The 17,000-nt window shown below is 45.8% G+C and overlaps 4 protein-coding genes across 4 annotated transcripts; 2 read left to right on the plus strand and 2 right to left on the minus strand.

The window, feature by feature from the left end:
• Positions 1–1,520: 1,520 nt before the first annotated feature.
• N7481_011071 (uncharacterized protein) lies at positions 1,521–4,360 on the minus strand (the record flags this gene model as incomplete). Its single annotated transcript, XM_057270290.1, has 3 exons — positions 1,521–2,418; positions 2,483–3,643; positions 3,726–4,360. 3 exons carry the CDS (start codon positions 4,358–4,360, stop codon positions 1,521–1,523), a joined length of 2,694 nt encoding a protein of 897 aa, XP_057117464.1.
• Positions 4,361–7,173: 2,813 nt separating this feature from the next.
• N7481_011072 (uncharacterized protein) lies at positions 7,174–7,899 on the plus strand (the record flags this gene model as incomplete). The annotated part of the gene is made up of 3 exons (XM_057270291.1): positions 7,174–7,304; positions 7,381–7,476; positions 7,788–7,899. 3 exons carry the CDS (start codon positions 7,174–7,176, stop codon positions 7,897–7,899), a joined length of 339 nt encoding a protein of 112 aa, XP_057117465.1.
• A 1,599-nt stretch (positions 7,900–9,498) lies between these two features.
• On the minus strand, positions 9,499–10,080 carry N7481_011073 (uncharacterized protein; the record flags this gene model as incomplete). The annotated part of the gene is made up of 1 exon (XM_057270292.1): positions 9,499–10,080. One exon carries the CDS (start codon positions 10,078–10,080, stop codon positions 9,499–9,501), a length of 582 nt encoding a protein of 193 aa, XP_057117466.1.
• Positions 10,081–14,271: 4,191 nt separating this feature from the next.
• On the plus strand, positions 14,272–15,277 carry N7481_011074 (uncharacterized protein; the record flags this gene model as incomplete). Its single annotated transcript, XM_057270293.1, has 2 exons — positions 14,272–14,471; positions 14,644–15,277. 2 exons carry the CDS (start codon positions 14,272–14,274, stop codon positions 15,275–15,277), a joined length of 834 nt encoding a protein of 277 aa, XP_057117467.1.
• Positions 15,278–17,000: the final 1,723 nt, after the last annotated feature.

The following is a 17,000-nucleotide window of genomic DNA, read 5'->3' on the forward strand; positions in this document are numbered from 1 at the left end:
TCCCGTCCGCTCAGCCGTACTTAAGCCACATACTAAACGCGGTCAATAGCCAAAGAGCCCTAGAACTTAAAGTAGCATCAGTTTCTATCCTAGGGTGAGTGCGGGTGATTTGGGTGAGAATTCTGGAGAATAGGGTGAGAGAGGTGAGAACGGGGTAAGAGCGGGTGAGAGTAGGGTGAGAATACCCACTGTGGTGCGCTGCGTTCTTCTAATCTATATTATAAGTCATAAAAGCCTAAGGGCGCAAGTCCAGTCTGCCATTCCTGAATTTATTTTCACCTGGCTATTCGACCGAAGATGTTCTCACCAGAAGAGATATAAAAGAAGCTGGACGAGAGGAAGGCACGTGACGTGTCATGTGGCTTCACCTATGAGTATTAGACCGAGCGGGAACAAGATTTTATGTCAAATAGCTGACATATAAACTTATAGGAAGCCCACTGCAACCAAGTTTGGACTCAACGGAATGACCGCCAACCAGGCTCTCGCAACTGACAGGTTGCGGCTGCGGAATGACCCCAGTGAGCTGTTAGATACTAGGATACTTCTGATCCTAGATCTAACATCTTAATCTCTTAGACTACTGCCCGCGTGCGATACCTTTGGAACATTTAACGCAACATGCCCTGACGTCGGTGCCCCCCTGCCAGCCAAGCGAGAATTTACCTCAGCAACAAGACTCTCTGAGAGTCTATACTCAGTCACATCCTAAGCAAGCCTCTCTGAATACCTCGAATGTTCCTCGTAAGAAGGAAGACTCTCAGCAATTTATCCTGTCTGTAATACTGCATCCAGTTGCAGCGGGACATCAGCTCCCGACTCCACCTACAGCGCGTGCAGCGGGCACTTCCAGCGCCTCGAGCCAGAACGGAGTATTAAGGGAACTGGTTAGCATTGCTACAAATGCGAAAGCATTTGAACCAACGAAGTGGGGTTCTTATTTGAAGGATACTTTTGGAGCGTTTGTATGAGGTGTTTATATGGTCTCGGTCTTGGTTTCGGGCCTCTGTCATCGGAAAGGATCAGATTTTTGCATCCTTATTCTTTGTTGGGTCGGGATTGGTGTTCTGTTTTTTTCGGGCAAAGAAACTCTTGGGAATAAACTCATGTGCCTTGTCATCCAATCACCGCCTGTATTTTCTGCCCAATATATAGTATAGCCTCACCGTTTGCCTAGCATGAAAGACAACAACTCTCTTTTTCCAACTGACGTTACACGTACTAAAATCCCACCTAAATCGACTAATTCGCATCAACCTGAGCATTCGTCAGAAACCTCTGCTTCCCTGTTTTGGGATTATTGTAGAACTGTAGAACTGTAGAGCTATAGGATTATAGTGCGATAGTCTGGGTGGTAATGATCTCGGGTTGTGTTAGGGCTCTATGTATTAGTGTTGTTTATAGCTCTGTATTACTAGTATAGTGTTTAATGAATAGTATATTATGAGGTAGGACTACGCGGCACTTTTGGGTCTTGAAATTTTGGAAATGAACTGAGTTGATTGAATTTGGTGAAGAAATCAAGCGTACATCTTTTGGAACGATGGACTCTCCACATGCCACGAACTAAAACTGCAGTGCCCTTTGTCATCCTCAATAGTAACATCAAACCAGTCCAAATCCCAAGCTGGTTGGGTAGTTTCGCCCCACTTAAGTTTCCCTAGAATAGCAGATTCACAGTCCTCATGCTTCGGTGGGTGGCAGGCGGCGCTGATGACGGCACTGCAGGACCGAGTGATTGGGATCCCGGAGTTTAATCGCCGCATGGATAATACCAGCAGTATACAAACCATCAATCCCAAAACAAGGAGTGACACAAAGATAAAAAAGGGTGAATATACCAGGGAGGATGCATATGCTAGGTCAGAATGATAGGAAGAATAATAGTCTGTTTCGGTTATGAATTTCCTTCCATTGCTGTCCCCAGCTTGACCACCGGGACCATATGGAATGATCGAGATATAGTAGAGGCTCTTTGAGACCAGCCAGTGGAGTGCTATGCTGAGCAAGTTCATGGGTATACCATATCGATATGGCATATTGAGAAAGTATTCTGAAATCTGTTCACTGCTTTCCACTGGCGATGACACGCGTAATGGCATTTGTGTCGCACCGTAAGAGCTGTATTCAGCCGCAGCTAATATGGTGGTGGAGATACCGGAGTAGAAGTAGTAAGCAGTTGTGATTGCCAGTTGAGGGAGATTAGCCACAATCACTAAGCTTAGAACAGAAAGTTCGTCCTTTTCTTTCCATGATATTCGCCAAAGTTGCCCTATTCTTGTCTCTGTGTCCCACCACTCATGCAGCATTTGAGTGGTAAGCCAGTGACCGGGTTTAACATTGGGCTTCTCATAATCCCACGGACTGCTCATTGCACGCTCCAGAAACCAAGAAGCGAAGATAATACAAGCAAGGCATCTACAAAACGTTAGACGGATATTCGCTTTAGGTATCAGCAAATGCATAGAAAGGATTCACTTACAAACTCAAAGTTGCCAGCCATTGCATCAAGCTCGGGACTTTCATCCATCGTTGAGGTTTCTGCAAGTGACCAAACGTGATGATCTTATGATTCGGTTGCATGTCTGGGAAGCTGGGATTTGCAGTTGAGTCTTGCACCCAGCCTGGGGCTTTAGGTGTTTTCCATTTTCCCCGGCGAAAATCCGACCCCGAAGACCAGCAGAACCCCTCAGTTGTGGAATCGGGGCATTTCATGAATGATGATATGGCATCCCCAATAGTCAATAGAGGGGCTTTTCGAGAGCGCCCATCTCTCAGTGTCAGTGCAATAACCACTAACTTTGCCATCATTGAGAATATGATGATGATACAAATAGGTGGACTATACAGTAATTTGCATTTCTCGTCAGTTTTCACTGCAAGACAACCGTTGATTTTGTGTGCCGTGGCGTTATACACATCTCTAGGGTTTGGAGAATTAGGCACGCAATGCAGAGTCGTGTTGATTTGAATTTTGTTAATCCCATCTTCATCGCCATTGAGAACGTGTTGGTGAAGTCTCTTCTCGAGTTCCTGGCGAGTAGGAAATTGCCAAGGCTCTGTACCATAGAATTCACTTAAAGCTGATGGACCCGCCACGCATGCGGCCCTGTTTCCTCCTTTTAACCAACAATCACTCGTGGAACCATGATTCCATGCATTGTAGTAGAGCGTGCTAGTACCGTTCTCAGTGGGTATACCGAGACTGAAGGTCTTCCTTGAAAATACGTCACCCCGTACTTCGCCAGTGGTTTTATTGGGCTTTTCGCCATCGTCTGTCATGAATTTAGTATCTGGGCTGCCGCCATATAGATCAGTCATCAAAAATGCCGCGTTGCCTCCGTCAGCGGCGGAGATTTCGTCCACGAGCCCAACAAGAACGGCAACACCGGATGGGTTCAATTTTTCAAGAAAGGCAAAACATTTCTCGGTGCTGAGTCGATCAAAGTTCCCGGCGGCAATAGTAGAAGAAAACTCCTGCCACGTTGTTGGATCAAACGAGTATTTACTGATCGGAGGCCGGAAACATTGTTCAAGCTCGGGTGTTGTCAAGTTCTGGATATTGTCGGAACTTAGATCCCCTGGTCCTAAAACAAAGGCGAACTCATTGGTAGCCAATGACTCGAAAACGATGGAATTGTACCTAGCAAATTGTCAGTCGGATTTTAACCTTCCAAAGTTATGGTATGCTTCAGTTATCCTCCAGGGCTTTTTTAAATGCGTACATCAGATGGAATGGGGCGGCTGTCACTGCCAGGATTGCCAGCAGTGATAGACGATATTTATCCAACACCATAATATTCCGCCAGCTTAAGTATCCAATATCAAGCCATTTTTTCTGCGCGTGATGCTTGTCGATATCCTGTCGAGTAGGGGCAGCAAGTACTTGCATACAGTAAGTACTCATGACGAGCATACATGTACTGAGAATGTTGATAATCAGATGAAGTGCCGTCGACCATCGCTCAGTCAAGGTACAGCTACCTTCATAAATCACTGCTCCGTTCAGGAATCCCCGATCATCGTCATACTTTCTGGATAGACCGATAGCGACAACGATGAGAATCATATTTATCAGAGCGATGGCAGCGAACGCCTTCGCACGGAGCGAAAGTCCATCCGTCCAGTGACTCGAGTCATCCGCAGAAGATTGCGCATTCAAATTTTCGTCTTTGCGAAATAGTAGTTTTTTGGCCCTGGAGCTCAAGAACCCCCAGACTTTGAATACGCCTTGGCCTTGAAGATCATTACCTTCGGGTATGCTAATGACGTCTTCATCGTTCGACTTGGCCTTATGGCGTGGATAAATTGCAAAGTTCGGTAGCCTGCCCAGAAGTCTTACCCAAAGGACTTTTACCATGGTATCAGGATCTGTTTGGCAGCGAGAGAGGCATCGATGATTGTCCAATGTGAATCTGGGGCTTTTTTTCCCGAGGCAATAGGATTACCAGCAGGCTGAGTACTAGTAGTATAAATAGTAGGAATGTCCCTCCAGGGCTCTTTGGTACTATTTTGAGGGGTTCATGCATGCGCCCGGGTTGGCTGGGTCCCGATTCGCCCAAGTTTGTGAGATTGGGAACTTCGTATTGTACCTACATACAAACCACATGAGGCGTCCAATCAGAGACCCAATAGGGTTGGTAAACTGAGGCTGTGTTGTTTCTGCCACATCGCCCGGGCGGTTAGTCTAAGCCTCGTCCACTCACATCAATCGGCCAAGAACTTGAATGGACAAAAATGCACTGCCAGGTGAAACTTGAATGCGATATTTGGCGCTAACTGATTACTATGCCGAAAGTACAAGTGCCCGGTAAACCACGTGACTACGAATGGTAGAAACTTACTAGTAGAAAGGATAGATCATGCCAAGCACTACGCTCATTTACATAGAAGGTGGCTATGTGCAGGTGCCAAGGATACTAGTGCTTCAGATAGTAGTAGACCAGCCAATAACGTATGCTTAACTTCAGCTTAGAGGGTCAAAGCGCGATCCTTGCATGGCAGAGTATGATTCTCACCCCAGCTCAGCCTATTCTCACCCTGTCTATTGCGCACTCACCCTAATCACCCGGGTCGCGCGACGCTAAAGCGGCGCGCACCACATTCTCACCCGGGCGGCACCCACCGCACTACTGACTGTAGTTTAGCCACACGCCGGCAGGTTAGTAGTATGTTGGGTGACCACATGCGAATCCCTGCTGTTGTATGTTCTATTTTTTGATTCGCTGGGAAAGTGCCCTTGCCGCTTTACCCTTCAGTCCCTTCAGTCCCACCCCGCCCGCCCCCACCGCCCATCTGCTTGACTTGGCCACATGCTTTGCACTTTCTCTCCCTATCATCACTCTCCCCCCCCTCTCTCCGCTTTTTTTTCCTATTATTGCTTAGTATGTTATACGAGTTAAATCGCAAGATCCAAAGGCTTGGTGGAGAAAATGACCGCGCCTATGAATCTTATGAGGAGTTTCTAGAAGCTTGCCGACAGGGGGATGTTGCCCAAGTCCAGCAGCTCTTCACCTAACAAACTCAACGCGGCCGAGAATGGGTGTCCTCTGTCTGGTATTGAAAAAAAGCTACGTCAGAAAGAAAGGAAAGAATGGTGGTTGGTTTGTGGTCTTAAGGAAGCTGTAAAGAATGAAAATGTTACGTTATGGAATATTTACATTCAAAAGGGGCTTTTATTAGATACCAGACAGTAGAAGCAGCCAAATTAAGGGGTTCTTAGGAATTTCTACTAAAGCATGGCTTAGATGTAAATATCCTATTCCAGAAGCAAAGATACCGCTTTTATAAGTCTATACTTTAATTGTTCAAGTCATTACAGAAATAATTGGCTTTTAGCTAGGCATATCGTACGTTATAATGATCCAGAACTCCTGGTTTGGTTCCTCTCACTTGGCGCAGATCCTAATGACGGCCCAAACGAGGGTCGTTTATTATTCAAAGAAGGTACCATTCAACTATTTTCACAGCCCGAATACAACTCCGTAGATGTTGCACTTGCACATGAAACTAACTAGATCCTCAAGTGGACGTTAGGAGTGAACAACACATTTTGAGCCAGGTGTTTTGGAGGAGTAATATAGATTTATTAAATCACAACTCTCATTCAGGCACCACCCTGTGTTATAAAGACCGTCAAGACAGTTGTATATCTAGCGTCAATTGTTAGCATCACTTTTCGAAATTGAGTCAGCTTAAGGGTTATAAAATGTTACGTACGCAGCGCCTGCGGCAAATATCTCGACTGTCTTTGCCTGCGTTCCGCCGGAAAGCGATGCAATAAAGAAAGCTGTAGAGAGAGAGGTAACAATCAAACGTGAGAGTATACCCTGAAGCGAGATGCATATTTTAACTGGGGCAATAATCAAAAATATGACAAATGATCCTAGGAGCATTCGTGCAAGATTCATAGTCAAATTCCCATGGGGAAGATAAACCATGATATCCGTCGAAAGCTTTCTGCATTGTTTCTGTACACTTTGTCAGTGAGGTTATCTTTGAATATATATAATCTACAGTTAAGCAAACCTTATATATGTTGCCGGGCAATCTAATTAGCTTGTCTTCCACCCATTCAACTAAGAACGTCATAGTATCATCCTCGGGAGATGATAAAGCTATCAAATCGTCTTCGTGTTGCAGGTATTCGGTTTCATTACGAGCTATACATCGATTGCCTTGGATCCAGTTCTGAAGCGTTATAATTCAACGTGGTCTGGCTTGCTCTAAGTTGAGTATTTGCGCGTTTTTGGTCAAAGTTTCATCTAGGGATCATTAAATCCATAATACAGATATTTTGATCGTCACAGCCTAAAGTGATATACAAACCGTATTCAATTAAAGCCTTGTCAATATCGGATAAAACAGCCTGTCTTGCTGCATTGCAGCTGGTGGGAGGTATGGGTCGTGCCTGCCCTGCTTGGTTTCTTCCCTGCGAGTCACCAAGTCTAATGTAAAAAGGCTTAGTGGATTCTCCAGGACCTTGTGTTTTCTTCTTCAGCATCTCCTCAAGCTTCACAATGGAGAGCGTTATTATCACCACCCTCACCACCCTCATCACCATCACCATCACCACCACCACAACCACCACAACCACCGCCACCCTCACCGCCACCGCCTCCACCTCCTCCTCCTCCTCCTCCTCCTCCACAGGACTCGATGTCCTGAAGGCGTATGCCCCCGCCATCGCAGTTGTTGCGGTCGTGCTCTTGCTCCTGGTGGGAGCGGTGTGTCTCTCGATGTGGCACTTCCCTCGGAAGAGGTCCCCCCCCTGCCCCCCAAGCCCGGGATGGTGATGGGTTCCGGTAAGTTGAAAATAATGATTTCAGTCCAATCTCTGTTTGGGGTGCTTTGTGCAAAAGCTGACATTTTATGGCACAGGCTCGGCCCTATGGCCGACGGGGCACGCCCCCCCAATACAACCAACTCCGCCCCGGCCGACCCCCTGCTTGGGCCCGATGAGGCCCCTGTTGCTCCGTAAGTTGAAGATATCGATTTCTTTGAAAGCCACCCCTGAGGTTATTTGAAAGCTACCAATGAGGTTCTTTGAACACACTCTGAGATGTCGTGACACAGCCCTGCCCCTTTGTCGCCCTCTGTCGCCCCTTCGCGCCGCTCTTCCATCTTTTCGCGTGCCTCCCTCCCCTCTTCGGGCTCCTCCCTTCCCTCTTCGGGCTCCTCCCCCCTCGTTCGGCAGGCGCCAATAGGACAATGACCCCTCGTAAGATGATTTCCGTGAAGTTTCTCCAAGGGATTATTTGCACACCTTCTGACATATCGTGGTACAGCCCTCCCATCCACTACTGGTGGCACGTCTGGGATTTTTTGGATGTTGCCAAGCTGGCCTCGGTCAGCCAAGTCTTCCGAAACGTCGCCCACTGGATCGACCAGATGTTCTAGATGCCGTCGGGGCCACTGGCGTTCCTCTGTTGCTTTTTGACCGTTTTTGCTTCTCTCCGAGAACCTCAGCGAGGTGAGATGAAGGGAAAAACGTGTACTTTGTATCACAATCTCCCGGTGTTTGTTTGTTTTTTTGTTTTTGTTTGTATATTTAATTTTGTATATAATTATCCCGACTCGTTGGGCCTCTTCGGAGGCTACCATGTCTGAATGAACGCTGTTGGCCTCTTTCGAGGCACCTTGATTTTTCCTCTGGGTATGTAGTTCCCTGTCTGTAGCCTTGAGCCTAAGTTACGTATTGTAGTTAGTACCTTCAGGTCTACTATTGTGCTTAGTCCCGAAAAAGATTCCTGAATGGGGCTCACAACCCAGGTGAGCATTAGAATTTGAGACCCTGATACTGGAAAGGTTATTTATAGAGGGAGAAAAGTGTGTTTGGAAAGATAAGAATCAACACTTATTTCAAAAAGCTAGCGTACACATGGGGCATATTCCTCCTATATGCAGTGTTCTATCTCATATAAAGCAAGTTCAACTGCTAGTAGTATCTCAACTTGATCACATCAACTCAAGGACCCATCTATAATAGCGACATCCCATATTCCGGGGTAGTACTCGGTGTTATGAAGGGCGCCCTTTGTAAATATCCACGAGCTTCCTAGCTCTATAAGCCGCATCTATAAACTTCCGAGCGGCCAGTAGATGGAACTCCTCAAACGAATTGTGAGCGTATTTTTCGGTTAGGAGCTCATTTATGCCGATGAACGCCTGGTTCATTTTCTCCAACTCTTGTAACATCTTCTGGCGAAGAAACTCATTCTTCATGATATGTCTCGGAAATTTTAAATTTTGGCCCGGGTTGGATGGGTCATATGGTGGAGGGGGGTGGTCACCGCGGCGGCGAGCGGTCCTTGATTGTTTGCCTTCGCCGGATTTTTTAAACATTTTTGGAAAGGATTAGACGATTCTTGTATGGTAAGATTTGGCTCAAGGAAGAGATGGAAAGTGTTTGAAACGGGAAAAATCTGGGATTGCAAGGTTGGGTTTAAATGGCAAAAGAATTTTGACCATCTTAGCTTCGGCAGCCACATCAAGCACGCCGCCGCCTGATATGGCTCCCACCGAGAGCAGTAATGGCTATTCTGACGTGACATATCGCGGTATTTACTAGTAGTCCATACTACTACACCAAATCGAGCGATGCCAAGCTACCATAGGAGTGGAGCTCGATAACATTTTTCAGAGAGCCTGTAACGAACCTGGGTTGTTACCATTGTGGATGCCTGGCCTAGATGGCATCCACCTAGGCATCCACGCCTCCTGTGTCTAGCTTTAGTCCTTTCTCTCTCTTTCTCTCTCTCCTCAAGCTATTACTTTCGTCAAACCGCTACTACTTCATTGCATGATCCTCTACGTCGTTTTTTGATCTGTGAGTATCTGAGCATCCTCACACTTATACATCCGCCGCAGAGGTTAGTAGTATGGTGGGTGACCTTATGCGAATCCCTGCTGTTGTATGTTTTGTTTTTGAAATGTATTTTTGGCTCAGGTTGAGTTTAATATTGCGAATTGGCGATATGTATAGGCCCGATGGGATTATCATAGGCTCCCGTAAATTCGTTCCCTCTTCAGAGGTTGAACTTCATGCCCAATCCCAAATCCAGCCGTCGAAAGCACTGCCACCATTTCTGAATCGTTTATCGTCTCAACTAGCTCGCCGAATTGTATCTTTAGATCTTTCAGCGCCGTGGAAACATTCTCCTCCTCGTCCAAACATCCGCCCCGCGCAATTCTATCGGCAGCATCACTTGTCCGGACAGTGGTGAAAAATTGAAATCCGCCATCTGTGGCGGGGACACCGTTCGATCTTAAAGCGTTAAAGCCAAAACTCATGGCGCAGAGACTGCCCAGGAGCACTAAGCCGTATGGGAGATATAGGTTGAGTGGGCGCGAAAAGGTGTAGATATTGCGGATCTCATTGCGTGTTTGATTTACCCCCGTTGTCCAGTTATTTGGTTGATAGCTGATTATGGATAGAACGACGTCTTGGAGTATGGCGCTTATACTGGTTTTGTTTATTGTGAAGAGGCCGCCATTATTGGCTGATATATTGGAAAATGAGGGCGAGATCTGGCCGCCAGAAAAATGAAATTGATCACGATAAGAATTGCCCATCGACATGATACTTCGGTGGGTCTATCGGAGGTATTTGAGGGGGGGCATTTCGGTGAGGACGTCGACGTATGGATCTTTCAAGTCCTATCAGCTTTGCTTATGTATCTTAGCGACGGAGGAATCAAGGCGCATGATCTGCCACGTCAACCCAGGAACGTTGCCCCAATCCCTCCAGGTCCCCTATCAGCCTATCAGTAAGGTTCACTGGGACGAGTTTACTAAATAATGTAAGATGGGAATTCTCGCTGGCAGTCTACTGTGGCAGACGGGTCGATTGCAAGAGGACAAAACCACCACACTCGCAGAGTGCAGGAGAGTAGTAGACAAAGCGTGACGCTATCGAGATGCGACTAATAAGACATTCGAGTCTTCATGGACATGCGATATACCATACCGCAACCTCAGCCTCAGCAGCCTCAGCAGAAAGAAGATTTCATAAAGGGGAACATTCATGTTGTTATTGATACTATTCTTGTTTGTGGAGAAGGCAGAGTCTCTGCCTACTGCTCTACTAGTTATTTACGTAACTTGCGATTGCTGCTGCCTGATATTTGTGACAGAAACTACTGCCTTATATTTATGGCCTTTATGAACGCGGGGCTGGCTCAGATAAAATGTAACAATCCACGGTTTATACTCGGTCCTTTGCAATATTTTTGGGTTTCTGTTCGACCCTTTATTGCTAAACAACCCTTCTTTCTAACTGTATTCTTAGATGTCGAGCCGCTCCTTAACCGTCAGAAACCCTGTACCACCCTGTCTCCCACGACTTACTGGGAACAACAAGATACCTCGAGCATCATCTTCGTGATACTATTAAAATAATCCCGACGGAGGTACTAGGTTTAAGTCTATCCAGATCGAATCATTTTGCGTGGGCGTTGCGGAGTGGATTGTAGTATGTCCAAGGATATTGCGGATCCTGCCGCAGCCTAGTAGCAACAGTGCTGAAACCGTTGAATACCAAATAACTGTCGAATATTTTTCAATATCAGAGATCCAGATTCATAACTGTCTCACTCTAAACGGTGAATACGTATAATGCCAGTAGGGAACAGGGTGGTAGGCCATTCGTGTAATGAAAAGTCTGAATTGCTAGATATTCTAAAATACATGCTTTTGTGTGGTAGATTACTAGATAATCCGGGTACCCTTGAGTCTCCACCGACCTTAGCTAATCACACTGGGATCCGACACGCGTCGCAGATCTTCGATCGTCCCATTAATTGCTAAGAATAGCCAAAACAACACCCCTCTTCCTAATGAAATTTAGCCTGGTGAATATAGCCTCCCGCTCCAGTTTCATCCGAAAGCTCCATTTAAATTTTTTTTTTTTTAAAAAAACTTCCGATTCCAGCAACCTTCTATTCCAAGCCTCCCCTAGTCCACAGAGCGTTCTAGGATTCACGATGGACTTAAAACAATCTTCCGATCACGTCCAAGCATCAGTCCAAGAAACAATGACCGCGGAGGATGATCCTCTCCCTCCTCAAAACCCATGGCTGGAGCGCTGTTTGATGAAAACCGGGTTCTTTGAGTACAAGTACAATGCCATGTACGAGCCCCATTCCACTTCAGTTTTGCATTTTGGACCACTCATGTTGTATTGTCTAGGATCATGATCTGTGTTGCTTTGGGTCCCTTTCTATTCGAATATCTCATTTGCCGCCGATACTGCGGTATAGAGGATTGTCTTTTTTACCGCAAGACCGCGTCGCGCTGTACAGACATTGTGATAATTCTTTATTTTGTTCGGATTCGGTACTTAGCCTGGTCCCGGGGCAGGCAACAGACAGTCAGAAATACAAGCGCTATATCCAGCTAGTCAGATACCGCGATCTAGGGGAGCAAATATAATAGGAATGAATCCGGGAGAAAGGAGTACTTGGGGATGAATGTCTTTCCTTTTCTTTTCCTTTTCCTACAGGGTAGTATAGACCTTTTCCCATTCAATCCAAATCTTGGAGCATGTCATATTGGGGCTCTAATAGATACAATTACACATCCCCAGATGAGGTCAGTTTTTGTGATGCTAAATTGAGCAGAAGAAAGGCACTTGGCTAGTTGCGTCCTCCCGCGTTTCAACCCGAGATGCAGACTTTTTCTCTAGTAGCTTCGGTGACTCTGTACAACGAGAAGGTCATAGGAATGTACGGTGTGAACTACATAGTGCGAGCCGTGTAAGGCAACTAGTGCGAGCCGTGTAAGACAACTAGTGCGAGCCGTGTAAGGCAACTAGCGGTCGCCTGTGCCGATCATGGAGCTTAGCGAGCTTGATGTTTCATAGTTTGATTTAAGGTTCAGGACTGCGGGCGGCTGAACGATGGAGCTGAACTTGTATATCAAATGACATGGCGAGAAATTCAACTGTGGCACCAGGATATATTCGAATATATCCTTCACATAATCACACGCCTCTGTTTAGTGTGATAGAAGATACGCTAGTCCCAGTCTCCTCTCCACAAGATAGCGTGTATATCCGTAGCCTCTCCAACCGATGTAGCGAGGCAGTTTTCTCAAGGGCGTTCGGACCCACAAAAAGGATTCGGGGCTGAAGCTTGCTTTTCGCCATATTCCTTTGATCTCCCATTGTGCATGAAGAGCACTACACAGTACTAGTACACGCCAACGGACATCCAAGGGCGAATGTCTCTACAGACCCTTGAATCCGCACATCTTTACTCAACAGGGAGACTGACATATTGGGTGCATGAAAGGAAGACTTCTTTACATTGACCAGCCGAGTCCAACGCTTGAATGGCTGGAAACGCACCAAAGATGAGAGTTTGGCGAAGATGGAATCTCTACGCTTGGCCCCCAAAATAGTGGATAAGAAGGACCACTTAGGTAGTCGTTTGGTTTCCAACTCAACACTGCAGAAACCGACACTGCAGCATTTGAGTGAAGACGCAGAATTCCAAGTCACTATTGGTATATATGAACAGCCCCCAAAGTAGTGGATTGGGTAGCCATGTATCTACTGTAGCTACTCCCGTCGCCAAGGCCCCTGTGTGGTAGAGTGGACCTCTGACCAGGATTTTTAGACCTACATAACTAAACCTCAACAATCACATGTCTAGGCAGAGCCGCCCTCGGAGCAGCCCCCAAAGTAGTGGATACATGATCCGAATTTTCGCCGCTAAAATATAAGTCTGATAATCTCATAATTCACAAACAAAATTCTGTGAGTGATACTGGATATCATTTAGGCGCCGGGCTGTATCCGCTGAAAGTAATGGAACCTGCAGCTGGGTGAAATATGCGGCGGGAGCTATTAACATGCTGTCTTGGACCCCAAACGCTGAAAGCCATGGCAATGCTTAGCCTTCGGATATAATCCTTATCAGACAAGAGTGGTAATACATTTGTACTTGTAAACTACTCTTCATTTTGTCTTATATTTGATGAAATTTATCTTTATTGAACATTTCGTGTAACTTTTAAGGATAAAAATTATTCTATCAAAATCATCTTGAGTTCCCAGCCTACGCCCCAAGGCTTTGGCCCCCAATTTGAACTACAGTAATTCATCCGCTCTCAGCTGTTCTCCAAATCTTGGTTTCAGGGTTGCATTGCATTAGTCTTAGGAAAATATCGCAAAGTGGGTTTGATAATCGTGGAATGATCATCTCGGATCTAGGTACATAGTCATCTCAGATCACTGTCGAACAGAACGCCTTGAGGGTCTTGCATCAAGCTTCATCTCGACATCATTTCTGGGGGCATTGAATTATCTCGTTCTTTATTAAAGAAGTCATTCAAGGTCTCTGTACTTAGCTTCTGTCTTCTCGGTGCTTGATCATAAGTCTTGCAAAGAGACGAGAGCCACAAGTGCGCAATTTTGGGTAGAATTCCACAAAAATCATCGGTTGGATAGTCCCATACTGTTGGGGATCCTCGGTCGCATCAAACTGGGCCCTTTCGTGCCTAGGACAGTAACTCAAGATGATGATCATTCTAGTGACAAGTAGATAGGCTCCAGAAGACTCCGTACGGAGTCAAGGAATCTCAGTCCAAACGCCCCACAGCTAAAGATAGAGCAGATCGTGACCTTCATCTCTGCTCCGAACATGAAACGTCGTTGGGCCGACTTGACAAATATAAAAGTATGGCCACAGAACCTTGATTACTTTCATTTCTATTATTCCACTATCGATCTCTCTGTTTTTATCAGCTTATATTACCTATCCGCCTGAGATGAAGTTCTCCCGGGCTCTTCTTGCTCTGTCTGCTCTGAGCAATGTGGCATTTGCCGCTCCTTTCACCAATGGAGAGCTGCAAGCTACCAATCAGAGCCCCAATCCCGAAGAAGAAGTGAAAGCCCATCTTGAAAAGAGGTTGACTTGTCAAAGTGTTGCAAGAGCTATTTGGGTTGGTCATGGAGTACTCGAGGCAGCGTATGTTTTGATTCAATTAACGCCGGTTGTCACTTCAAGGAGATGGGGTCTAATTCATTTTTTGAATGATTAAATTTAGTAATGTTTTTGTTACCCCAGTCGAAAATTATGTCAGGGGAGTCTGTGAGAGGCAAGATAGCAAACAATGTGCTATTTGGACTACCGAAATCAGGGAAGCGTTCAATTTGATTTTGGAGCTTACTGGCAAAGTCAGTGCTGGTTCTGCATTGGTTGATGGTGCCTCTGCAGTCTTGAAGAGTACTCGCCGGTCAATCCCACCGATCTCTGAATATGACATGGAAGCCCTGACAGCGAACCGTTCCATCAATTCTCACGAAAAAGTTGTGAATCCACTCCTTGGAATCAAGGCCAATGACGGTACGCCAGCGTTGGCTCATCACTATCGTCTGAATGGGGTGAAAGGAAAGGAGGATAACAGAACGCGTGATTATGATATCCATCATTTCGAGGACGGCACTGCTCACCTTAGGGTGCCCTTCGTCGGATCCGGCAGCTCTGTCACCAAGCGACACGACGGAGCGGGGGTCAAGATTGCTTTCCAACACGCGTCTGTCGCCCTTGCTCCCAGTGAATATAGCGGGGCAGCCGGGACTATTGCCACTAGATGGCAAGAGTATGCGGAGCAGGGCCATGCCAACGTTTTCGGGTTCATGGAGAAGAACAACAAGGAGGTTTTTTACTATCGTTCTATTGTGGAGGGTCAAGGATTTGGCAACAACTATGAAGATGTTATGGCCTGTGGCGATATGAGCACACTTGTTGGGACGTTCTTGGGAAGTCCGTAAAGCCCTTGAATTTTCGCTTGAAACCTGGTAATTCTCGGGAGAGGGATCAGGAGACTCGCGACGTCCGTTTAGTAGATAGAGTGATAGTTAGTTAATGTACCCAGACATTCCTTTCTCGAGACCTACAGAGCATTACTTGAGCCTCGAGGCCCGTTCGAAAGAATAAATGATCAACCAGATTTCTTTATTCAGGTATGGACTACAGTTTGACTAGCTAATGTTCACTACGATCTGAACACCCTACTCGATTTTCTTTGTTGGTCATCATCTAACTATATAATTTATGCAGTCACTACAGTCATTCTCAAAATCGCCTTGACCAATACACTCTCCATAACTCTTTTCTGGCCCCATCGCCAGGGCCTAAGCACAGATGAATTATTGAGCGTGCTGCTTTAAATTGAGGGGAGCAGTAAATCGACTTGGTAAGTTACAGTATCAAGCTACGTAATATTACACCATACTTAAGAAAACCCCATGGAATACAGTCCTGTTTCAAACTTTTGGAACGGGACTGTATGCTCTTCTGTTTTAGCCGCACGATAGCTGCACCTTTGCTGGTCACACAATCGCGACCACTATTCAGATATATATTAGACCTACGCTAACCTCTTCCGAGACTTTCCTTTCAATAAAGACTAGAAAGTACAAAATTTAAATCAGTAGGCATACTTAAAGCATAATCAGACGGGGAATTGGTTATTGCCTTGGCCACGGCTGTAGGAAAATATGTACTGAACCCAGGGCTGTTGTAAGAATAAACAAGAGGAAAGTCTATACTTTCTATGGGAGGTTAAGACACTACTTTACATCTGCAATGCTTAAGGCATTTAACCTGTCTACAAGTCGCCGGGTTCTATTGTGATTTGGGCCAAGAACCCTCTCATGACCTGCCAGTGCTCGCTGGTACATCTCCTCAGTCTCTTTCAGCATTTCCTGATTAAAGTAGAGGATAGCAAGGTTGTTGAATGTATTAAGAGCGGACGTATGGTCATGACCGAGGGCCTTCTCGTAGCCTGCAAGTGCTCGCTGGTACATCTCCTCGGCCTGTTGCAGTGATCGACTCTCAGGTCATGAAGGAACCGAGGCACATGCAACCTTTCATTTCGAACATATTACTATTTCGCAATACTGTCTTCTTTATCTTCTAATTTTGAGTTATAAATATCTCTATGCTGCCAATGTGGGGATATTGATCTTCATTTACGAAATTTTTGCTCCATTTCCCGAGAGAAAATAACGAAGGATATACCAGATAATTGCGATTGCGACTTGAATACGCAGCGTCACCTAGCCAGATTATTTGAAGATATAAAACTATAGCAATTGTGACAAATCAATATCATTGTTACAGCTAACTATTCCCTTGTTGCCTTTGTGTCTTGATCGGATGGCATCCAGTGCGGCACCTACTCATCTGTACATGGTTCCTGATTCCTCTTCTTTCTTCCGCCCAAGCGTTTAATTTCTGCGAACTGCAACTACAAGTTGCCTAGTATTTCTGAATCTTGATCTGCGAGTATCTGAGCATCCTTATAGCAACCGTGGGAATTGGAATAGTGTTGCAAATAAAAGGAGCACGGTCTAGCCGATGGGTGAGGCTGTCAGTTAAAGGCTTCGAGTGAGAATACTGAATAACTGAAGAAAAGCAGCATGCCCAACAAGAAAGTTCCAAACGGAAAAAATACAACAGATACTGTGCGTTGGTGGTCACCTAGGGTTC

Source organism: Penicillium waksmanii (genome assembly GCF_028829765.1).
Source record: "Penicillium waksmanii strain IBT 27052 chromosome Unknown utg000009l:1.0-4314994.0:1.0-4318279.0, whole genome shotgun sequence".
Taxonomy (NCBI): Eukaryota; Fungi; Ascomycota; class Eurotiomycetes; order Eurotiales; family Aspergillaceae; genus Penicillium; species Penicillium waksmanii.